General features: G+C 43.0%; 2 protein-coding genes across 3 annotated transcripts; both read left to right on the forward strand.

Annotated features, from left to right (window-relative positions):
* The first annotated feature begins 168 nt into the window (after positions 1-168).
* Positions 169-6,050, forward strand: LOC129592425 (growth hormone secretagogue receptor type 1-like). 2 transcript variants are annotated; one of them, XM_055488455.1, is made up of 5 exons: positions 169-196; positions 1,946-2,052; positions 2,716-4,741; positions 5,192-5,559; positions 5,633-6,050. In XM_055488455.1, exons 3-5 carry the CDS (start codon positions 4,240-4,242, stop codon positions 5,819-5,821), a joined length of 1,059 nt encoding a protein of 352 aa, XP_055344430.1. In that variant the 5' UTR covers positions 169-196; positions 1,946-2,052; positions 2,716-4,239; the 3' UTR covers positions 5,822-6,050. The 2 variants fall into 2 exon arrangements, with proteins under 2 accessions (XP_055344430.1, XP_055344431.1); XM_055488456.1 differs by lacking the exons at positions 169-196; positions 1,946-2,052 and having other exon boundaries at positions 3,337-3,364; positions 3,597-4,741.
* A 740-nt stretch (positions 6,051-6,790) lies between these two features.
* Positions 6,791-9,688, forward strand: LOC129592419 (uncharacterized). The gene is made up of 3 exons (XM_055488447.1): positions 6,791-7,206; positions 7,605-8,732; positions 9,100-9,688. The coding sequence occupies exons 1-3, from the start codon at positions 6,921-6,923 to the stop codon at positions 9,408-9,410; spliced, it is 1,725 nt and encodes a 574-aa protein (XP_055344422.1). The 5' UTR covers positions 6,791-6,920; the 3' UTR covers positions 9,411-9,688.
* The last annotated feature ends 472 nt before the right edge of the window (positions 9,689-10,160 follow it).

Raw genomic sequence — 10,160 nt, forward strand, 5'->3', positions numbered from 1 at the left:
GAAGACAGGCCGCAGTGGCAGTCGACGAACAAGAAAACGGCGGTTCCATGATCATGCCACCCAGGATGTACACGTATCCGTTCAGTACGGTCATACTGAACCCGCTGCGTGCTTGCCGCAGATTTGGTAAGGAGGTCCAATCGTCCGATAGCGGATCGTACAGTTCCAGTCCGGTCCATGAAGCACCCAAGTGGCGGTAGGCGTATAATATCTGCTGTTTATACGCAGCCACTGCTGATACGTCTAGCCTACAACAGATACCCAAGTCCGTGTTAACAATGCATTTAAGTAGTTCAATTAAATTTACATCGTGCCGTGAGCTGATGTGGCGACATATTGACCATGGTAAATATGGGGCGAAAATTGTACTGAAATACGCAAGCTTACCATTTAACTCGGGGAAGCCGCAACACCTTAGTACTGCCATTGCGTATGTTCTCTGCGATAAACTCATAATCCGGACCATAATCGTAATGGAAATAATAGATCTCGTCACTGATCACAACGGGAATATGACAGCCGGTGAAAACTTTTTTGCTTTTATTCGGCGTAAATGAACGCCACGTTCCCTGAGGCACATTCCACAGATAAAATTTCCTTCTGAGATCCTTTTCGACAGACTCAAAGAGCAGTTTTCCTCTCGGAATACTTAACTGGAACGGCCATATTTCTACTGATAACGTGGCGGGTATACGCAGTTCAGGAGTTTGCAATTGGTGAGTCACTGGATCAAAACTCACAACCCGGATATTGCCACCAGATATGTGGCTACTGAATACAATGGCGTTCCCAACGGTAAATTCTTCCAACAGCTTTTTGGCAGATATTCTCTCTATCGAGCTCTGCTGCAAGCACAGCCGAGCAAAAGCCGCCAAACGTGCCGGTATGTCTTCGCTTACAAAGGGCACGTAGCCATCCATTATAGAATCTGCAAAGCGGATTTTCGAAACACCGCTCTTCAGGCTGACAATTTTTCCTTCCTTTATATACAACTGCTCAGTTTCTTTGCCTACATAACATTCTGCAATCTCGAGTATTATGCAGCCCAAGGTCCAAATATCGGTCTTCCGTCCTGGACTTTCGCCTTGGAATACGCAGAACTTTCTCAACATTTCCGGCGACATGTAGCGTACCGTTCCGCGCAACTGCGATATATCACCGGAGCAGGTAACCGTTTCCTGCATTTGTACTAGGTCATCCAAGTCACCGATGAGCAAAACTCTCCTGCCGTTCGACAGGATTTTCACCAAGATATTCGCGGGTTTCAGATCGCCGTGTATTATTACCTGCTGGTGTAAGAAATTCAGTCCGGTTGTAATGTCTTGGCAGTGGCGCTCAACAATTTCATATCTGCTGAGGAGGGTGTTGTCTTTTCTTGCTTCCTTAAGAAGTGATGTCAAATCACCTGAATTCAGGGCCCGCGTAATGCGTATAACGATTGCATCAATAACTTCAAAGAAAATCATGCAACTCACCATTGCAACACTCCATCATTATTTCCACTGTCGCTTTGTCAGATAACTTCGTAATGCGAATTTGGTGATACGGTATCAGGTTCTTGTGCGCCAGTTCAGGAAGGTTCCTCAATCTAGTGAGTGTTTTATTCCAGGTTTCTGGATTAGCAGTAATTTCAGATGGAGCAGCAATGTGAATAACTTTGACAGCCGCAATATCCTCTCCCACAAAGTCACCGCGTTCCAAAATTTTAGCTTTATAAACCATACCGAATGTTCCTCTCCCAAGGAAGTCAGTAGTTGTTGAGTATTGATACCGGCAGCTTCTGCCGATATTTTCGATCTCGTGTTCTTCGGATTTGATGGACACATTTGTCTCCATTACAGTTGGTCACTGAAGAATTATATGCCGAATAGCAGGTTTAGAAAGCGAATTAACTGCGAAGGATATTAACATGTGTAATGTGTATTATAAAAAACCATTTCTGCAGAACTGCATTACCCCAAACACCAAGCCTGCACTGATCACGCTTTGACACTGGTCACCGCTTCGGTTTTTTGCGCTCCCTGCTCGCAACCATAGAATGAGTGGTGACTGGTGAGTGTGCACTTGTAAATTTGCATGTCGTAGCTTTTGCGATTACAAAACGCAATCGACTAAAACGAGCATTTTGTTGTACAAAAGGCATTCCTAAAATACATGTACAACAGTACAAGTATGTTTTGTTATGTCGCAATTTAAACACCTTCTGCTGTTACTGCATAATCCATCATCTATAATCTATGTAGACCACCTTGATTATAGAACAGATATTTCAAGATTACCAAGATATGAAAAAGTTAAAAATTGGCTAAACGCGCTAAGGAAGAATGCGACATCTTAGAAGTGCTGGCAACTTTTTTCTTTCTGGTAAACAGCTGGTGCAAATCATCGGCTCCAGGCTAACTGGAAAAAAAACAATTACTAACGGCCTTGCATTTAATATCAGCTATTACTGCGCACATTCCAGGCAATCCTGAACGCATAATTATTCTGGATCGGCAAGCAAGTCGTACGATCGATCCATTAATAAAGTTACAATCGACGACAAAATTGTCTCAACTTAGGACCGTTAGCCGCTGTCGGCTTACAGCGCAATGAGCGCATACGATGGATGAGCGTTGCATATCCATTGCTGTATCCGCTTATTAAGCAGGACAATTTTGTCGTCTACTGTAGGTATTAAAATTTCAATTCTGCCTGCTTCATTGACTAGAGTAGCCAAGCGCACCAACGGACAGTCTCAAATTATATCCTTATCCAATATGCTGAAGTCCCAAGACGGAAGTCCACATGCCAACACCGATTCCATGAGGGATCTGTACAAATCACAATCGATCTGCGGAAAGCGGCAAAATACAGAGTCTCTGCAACGGATTATTCAGGGATTAGTTACTTCGCATTTTCTGCGCATACGAAGTTTTTGCGTCTTCTCCGTATAAAAAAGTGGATTCAACTTTCAAGGAAAGACCCGTGTGCTAAGTACAATGTCACGGTCAGTTGAATGCGTAACACGAGCGTTTTCTTGATGGTGACTTCCTTTATCGGCTTGTAAAAGTCTCGACACGGCCATAAGGGAGTCGATATCTCGGGAGACCGTACGGATAATAATCACTGAACGTCTTCCAGCGGCGGCTGCTCTTTTGCGATCGGCTTTTGATTCTCCATTGAATCTGATTAATGTAACATGAGCGGCACCGGCTTAAAGAAGCTAAACAGCGTTGGCCCGGCTACGTGTCTCGAATAATCATTTTAACGCCGCTCCATCGTGGCTAAAGCGATTTATACGTATACAGCGTTGTGAATAAGCAGAATATTTAGCTTATTATGTCGAACTGCATTGCACCAAGCGTTCGGCTACATGTCGTAGGTAGGAATAGTGCGGCATGGTCTCTGTTATCCAGGAACATTATAAGGATGTTCGTTATTGCGAATCTTGCTTCAGGGCTACGAAGATTCATAATTACATCTGTTTGGGCTTGATTTTGCGCATTTTTCAATGGGTGAAAGTTTCTGCAACATTTAATTTTAAATTTACTGCAGTTCAACGCGGAAGATGTAATACTACAGTAATTTGTTGGTTATTTAATCCTTTACTGCAGCGCTTCATGATTGTCAGTGCCGTTGACCAGGAATCCAGGACTCGTGTTACACTAATTGCAACGCGTATACCCTGCTGAGCTGCAATAATTTCCGGGTCGTCTAAATACTGCATTAATTGCGCTGCACTTTCCGTCTCGCACCCTCTCGATTTGTAACTCTCCAGTTTGAGAGGCAGCTGATTTCCGATGATCTGACAGTTTTCTCGCAGCAAAAAGAAAAATCCGAAACCGGAAACTGCTGGTACCCTTACTGGAGGAGGTATACGGTTGTTTACTCATGTATGTCTTCCCAGGGAAAATCAGAACTCATTGCAAAGTCATCTCCAGCATACGTCTCATACTCTCCCGATTTGTGGCACTCCAATTTGGAAAAAAGCTGATTTCCGATGAACTGGTATAAGTTTTCTGGCAGCAAAACAGAAAATCTGAAACCGGAAACTATTATTGCTCTTATTGAAGAAGGTATACGGTGGTTTCTTCATACGTATATTTTCCCATGGAAAATCAGCACTCATTGTTAAGTCATCGCCCAGCACAATAGTCTACAAATCTTCCAGGCAATGCCATTTTTCTTTTACACGTACTGAATTACTCTACGCTCCTTGCACGGTAGATTACTTACCGTTATACTCGTACAATACAAATGAATGCATCCAGCAACTTTTCCGTTCTCAACAACAGCACACCGCCAAGCTCGCTTATCCCCGCCTCGATTATCGTCCCCTGGACAGCGACTTATTTAAGTTTGTGCTACTTCGGTGGTGTGGGCAACCTCGTCGTCGCCGGTCTGATCCTGTGTAATCGAAAATTACGCAGTGGGTGTGGCTTGCTCATTGGTCACTGCGTCGTAGCGAACACCCTTCTATGCATTGTCTGCTATCCGCAGACAGTGGTCAGCATCTACTGGAAGCTTATCAACAACTGGAATATTAGCTATAGTTACTGCAGTACATTTATGTGGATTCAGCAGAGCTGCCAATACGCCAGTAATACCATGGAAGCGTACATTGCATCCAACCGCGTTGTGGCATTGTGCTTTCCGTATAAGTATAAAGCGTATTCCCAAGAAAAACTGGAGCGTGTTGTCATCGTGGCCATATGGATTTGTTCGTTTGTGCTGGGATGTCTCGGTTTATTTGATCTTGGTAAACAAACTGCTTTTTTACTTATGCAAGTATAAGTATTCCAATTTTCAATTTTATCTGGACTGTACATTCTCACTACTACAGAGACGGTGCCAAAAACGCATAATTTTCTGTCGGTTCCCCAAGTTGTCTGCTGATATTTAAGAAATTATTTAAGAAATTGTCATGAAAATTACAATCAAATACTGATTAATGTTTCCATCTAATCAGTAATATTTTATTTTAATATATGCCAAATTATTTTTTTTGGTCTTATAGCTGTATTTAGTGTTTAACTACTACTTTGTTTATCTGTTGTTCGTTTGGTAATAAATTACCGGTATTACTAGAAATATTTATTATGGATTTTACAAAAATGGTTGCATGTCGCAAGCAACTACACAACTGTATTTTGAATTAGTAATTTTATGGAGCGGTTCTAAACAAAAGTTTTTTTATGCGTTCGTTCAGGCACATTCTACTTCGTCTTGCCTATCGGAGCATGCAGCATTGGACAGAAAGACGTGGGCGGCCTGTTGACCTTTATCGCGGGGTTCTACTTTCCATTGGCCTGTGCCGGCACCGGTTACGCCCTAATCTACCTACGCATGCTGGCCATCCGCCGCCGGGCGACAGCAGGGGAAGGTAAAGAGCGCGTGGAGAAGACCATCGAGAAGAAACGCCTCAGCAAAGCCAATATGATGTTCGTGTCTTTCTTCTGGAACCTCATCTGCTATCTGGTTTTGCCGGTGACCATCGTCTTAGCGCCACAGGTCATTCAAAGTCCGTTCATCCTGCTCTTGGGGACGGTGCAGCTACTGGGATATGTGATCAATCCGGTACAGAACGTTGTGCTTTCCATTAATCGATTAATTAACGTTAAAATTTAATGAAGATGTTGAACATTTTTAGCTGATACTCTTTTCCATGAGCGCGGAGTACCGAACGGAGTTGCGGCGTATCCTGCGGAGCGTTGCGCACGCGGTGTTACCGTGCTTCGCTAGAGCAACAGACCCGTCGGGACACTCGACTTCATTGAAGCTGTCAACACTGCACAACCGTTCACACCAGTCAACAGATGTACCCATGCCATCAGTGTAGATCGCTATACAATACAGGGGAACCCTGTGAAATTTACCCGGTTTGCAAAGTGCTGCTGTTATATACTCGTACACTGCCGTAACAGTGGCTTAGACTTTTTCGATGATTTGCCATTCATTTTACTAACACGAGTTCTGGAAGTTTCGTTGGGCGACGGCACTTACAAAGATCGTTGAACATACAGTATTTGCACGCAAATTTTTCTTGCAAACATCTATGTTTCGCTGTTTCAGGCTGTGTTATGCATTTACTTTGTCATTCTTCTCAGTTTTCGACTTGTAGGGATACGCATATGAATGATAATGCTTCTTAATTGTGATGCACATATCCGCGCCGGTTCTCGTTTCCAGTTGAACACCGACAGTAACGATATCGCATCTTTTTTTACTCTGCTGATAAAACCATACAAAAACACGCATGCGATCAGAAAATGCCGATGGGCAATCATGAAAATTCATGTAAAATTTTCGGCACTAATTATGTAAAATACATTAGTTATATTATGCTTAATCAATTCTTGCACGCCTATCTAGCGGCACTTGGCACATTACCGAGACTTTGCGTTTGCCTCATAATGTACTTGGGCAGTTTTGCTGTCGCTGTGCTTTCAAAAAAAAGACGGAGTACAGTGCAGTGATTTCCGCAACTAAAGGTGCGCTTTTTCTTACGGCAATACCATATCCGGCTGCTATCGCTCAAAAGTACGCCATATCTCTTTCGTTTTTACACGATCTTAGCCGCTTTTGAACGCTTGTTCTGTCAAGTTCGCTTGCCGGTAATCCGTGTTATACCGGTGTATTTACGCGACATAATTTACCGGCGGGCGTTATAACGTGTTCGATCTTATAATTACGAAGCCCAACTACGGTATTCTTAAGCCGGCAAACGGAACTGACAAGCTGCTGCAGGCGCCTTGATCTTTTCCGACTACTTAAACAACCGGCGCTCACGTTTTGTTTTCATGCATTCGCATCATTTAAAGCTACAACGAGAGCAACCAGCTAAACCTTGAGTGCTTCTTGTGGATTAACATCGGCTTCTTGCTACGTTATTTTTATTTTATTACTGTTCCTGTTTCGTTTGCTAAGCCGGTGTGAAAATGGCAATGATGTTTGTACCATTTCTGGATCTGTTCAAGAAGACCGTTGTCTCCCATGTCACCATGCAGGCACTGCAAGAGTTGGGGAAAGTACTGGATAAGAAGCATTTAGTATCCCATGAAGAGCGCAATGCTATGATCGAATACTGGTTCCATTATGATCAGGAATACCAGTTGCTGAAAATCCAGCTAGCACTGGATAAGGCGGTTCAGCATCTGGAAACACAGTTTGGTGCCGGTATTGCGCAACTGGATACGGCATTAACGTACCGCAAAATCGACGAAGGTGCGGCCAGAATCACCTTTCTAAACAACCACATAAATACAACAAACCTGAATATGAGAATTTTTTATGGTTTTCAAAATATTTTCGAATGATCTTAATAGCTTTTCATAAGAAATTTCTTTATGAATCGTATTGCAATATTGCAATAATATTGTACATGAAATAACTGGTTTTTTGTTTCTCTCGTTTTCGTATTCTCCAAAGGTTTATCTTGAAGGTTGCTAAATTGTTTGGTTTTTGTATGTTATAATTATAATGCTTAGTAAAAATAAGTACATATTACGTTAATTTGTGTTGCATTTGGCTTTGATTCTGACGTCTTAATTTTTTTACACCGGTCGAATTTATTGTAAATGGTAGATATGTAATGAAAATATTATTGGAATATTATTTTAAAGGTATTTACCTGGTTTGCCACGCCCTTCAAGCCTATTTCCAAGCCGACCCGGCGTCACGCGATCACCAGAAAAACGACTTTCTCCGCGTCTTCGAGCGCCAAGACCCCAAAGATCTATTAACGCTTCTGCACAAGCACGTCACAGTCAACGATGCTGCAGGGCAGTTTCTCCACACACTGATGAAGAGCTGCAACTATCATGCTTATGAACACTGGTGCGACCACATCGCCATCACTGCACTGCGCGCCTACCTCAGCTGCATGCACCAATTGAATATCATCCACGATGACCTGATGAGTCAAGTCCTAATGCGTCCGCAGACCGTGCAGATGAAAGTCAACATTATGGTCAACCAAGTGGAGGAGATCTTGAAAACCTTGCAGGAATCGAAAGATGGATCCAGGGGGCGGATTTTTCACGGCGCGGAGAACAACCAATCAGAACTCATGGATTTGGTTGACAAGTTCATGCTGCACTGTGAAGAAGAGCCGATGAGTCATAACCAGCACTGTGCAGAGAAGTTAGGAGAAGAATTATCGGAAAAGTATCCGTGGTATTCCTGGGCGGTGATCCTGGCGGAGGACAGCTCCAGACGCCCCAATTTCATCATGTACTCGGATGATTTCCAGGATGACCTGTTCATCCAACGTTCTCTCCACTCGCAGATCTTCCCGTACATTGCTTCCAGTGTGGCGAATCGGCCGCAGCACGATATTATCCTCAACGGGAAGAAATTCGGGATGATGGTCGTGAAGAAGCGGGTGCATGTCGCCGGGAAGATGGCCTCGCGGCGTCGCTTGATTGTGTTGTGGACAAAACCGGAGGACGTGGTGTTTCTTGGTTCGGATGCTAAGGAACTGCTGCAGGATGTCGATGTGAAAGATCTGTTGCCGGGATCCAAGGAAGACTGTATTCGGGAGCAAAAGAAAGCGTGGGATGTTAAACAGAGCGTAATGGAGAATATTCTGTATGAGGATCAGATGCAGTATGTTGCTTGTATCGGGATCGCCGGGGAGCGGCCGCAGGGGGAACTCGGTGTGTTCGTTAAAGCGAGTGCGGACGGGGTGAGCAGTTGGCCAGAGCGCGTTCAAAATAAAACCGGACAACTCTTTCTCTGGGCTACAAAAGGTAACTAGAATTCTTCCTAAATCAACACTTAAGACAGTTTTCAAAAAAATAATTAAGTTACTTTTGCTATGCTTTAAAAGAAAATTCTCCTAATTATGCTTGAATTAAACATAATTGTTTTCAAAATACATTTATTTAATAAGAAATTTCTTAATAAGATGTTATATGTATCTTCACAAATACATAAAGTAGTTTTAATAGTGAAATAGCTTAGAAAAATGTGTAGTCTTGTAAATTTTATGTACAGTATTTACAGTACATAACTACAGAGTACAGATAGATTAATTATTAGACATTCTGTAGATTAATATTTAAAAAGTTAACTCGACCTAATATGTGTTTTATTTTGTTTGACTTGTTCTTGCAGTGACCTCGAAGGGTCTGGAATTTCGCGCTCGCCGGTCCTGCATGTCCCTGTACAGCTTAATTTCCGGTTTGGTACCCATGGCCAATGCCTTGACGGACAGCAGCGTCGGCACGAAGGCGGGTAATAGGGATGATATCCTCATAGAACTGGCGGACGATTCGGCGTCTAATGCGTCTGCCGGCATCGCTAGTCCTGCCGACAGGATCTCTCCGGATGACCTGGTTTCCGGCGGCACCGTTCGGAGCCGTGTTGATTTCTTCGAGCGCCGACCGAATGTGCAAGCCTACCAGTTTTCAAAAGCTCCCAAGTAGCTTTCAGGATAACCATATGCTTGCACTGCGAAAGTTGCTGTAAATTGCAAATGGCAAAAGTATTGCATTTGAAATGTATTATTGTTCTTCGGATTTTGTTCTTTATTTTTCCGATGGTTTATGATGTTTTTGCATTCCGCGACTTTCTGTCTACAGAATTATATCATCACAATATGTGCTGAAATCCGTTTGCAATTAACGCTTTGTGGCTGCGGTCTGCGGATCACGTACCCGGCCGTACTCTACCCTAGTATTTAAATTCGATTTCACGGAAATTAACCATTGATTTGCTGGTTCGGGGTTTTGTACATGTTTCAGTACTGCGCCGTTAGGCAAATTTAAAACACATTTACCAAATCAGTAAAGCTTTTTTACTAAATCAGTAAACCGGAGTTTGGCTGCTTTGCAGTCACGAAAATAAACCGATTTACATTTTCTATAACTTTTTTTACAACATCGGCTTACCATTTTGGGCAAAAATCACGAATCGGAAAACAACAAAAACAACAAGAAACTATGGTTTTCATTTCGTCCAGTTTTGATAAACAATAAAATATGAACACCCGTTTTCCCACGCTGTCGCTTCCTTGGGAATTTCATGCCGCTCAAGTCGACCGCCCGCAACCGGCGTCTTTTTGATTTTGCTTTGCTAGGCCCCAACAGACGGCACTTACATTAACGCATCCTGCTTTTTTTCTACACGCAAAATATGCGCATCCGGCTGTGTAGCAGTTTGTATGCGGCTTGGCA

Source organism: Paramacrobiotus metropolitanus, unplaced genomic scaffold, assembly GCF_019649055.1.
Source record: "Paramacrobiotus metropolitanus isolate TYO unplaced genomic scaffold, Prichtersi_v1.0 Parri_scaffold0000052, whole genome shotgun sequence".
Taxonomy (NCBI): Eukaryota; Metazoa; Tardigrada; class Eutardigrada; order Parachela; family Macrobiotidae; genus Paramacrobiotus; species Paramacrobiotus metropolitanus.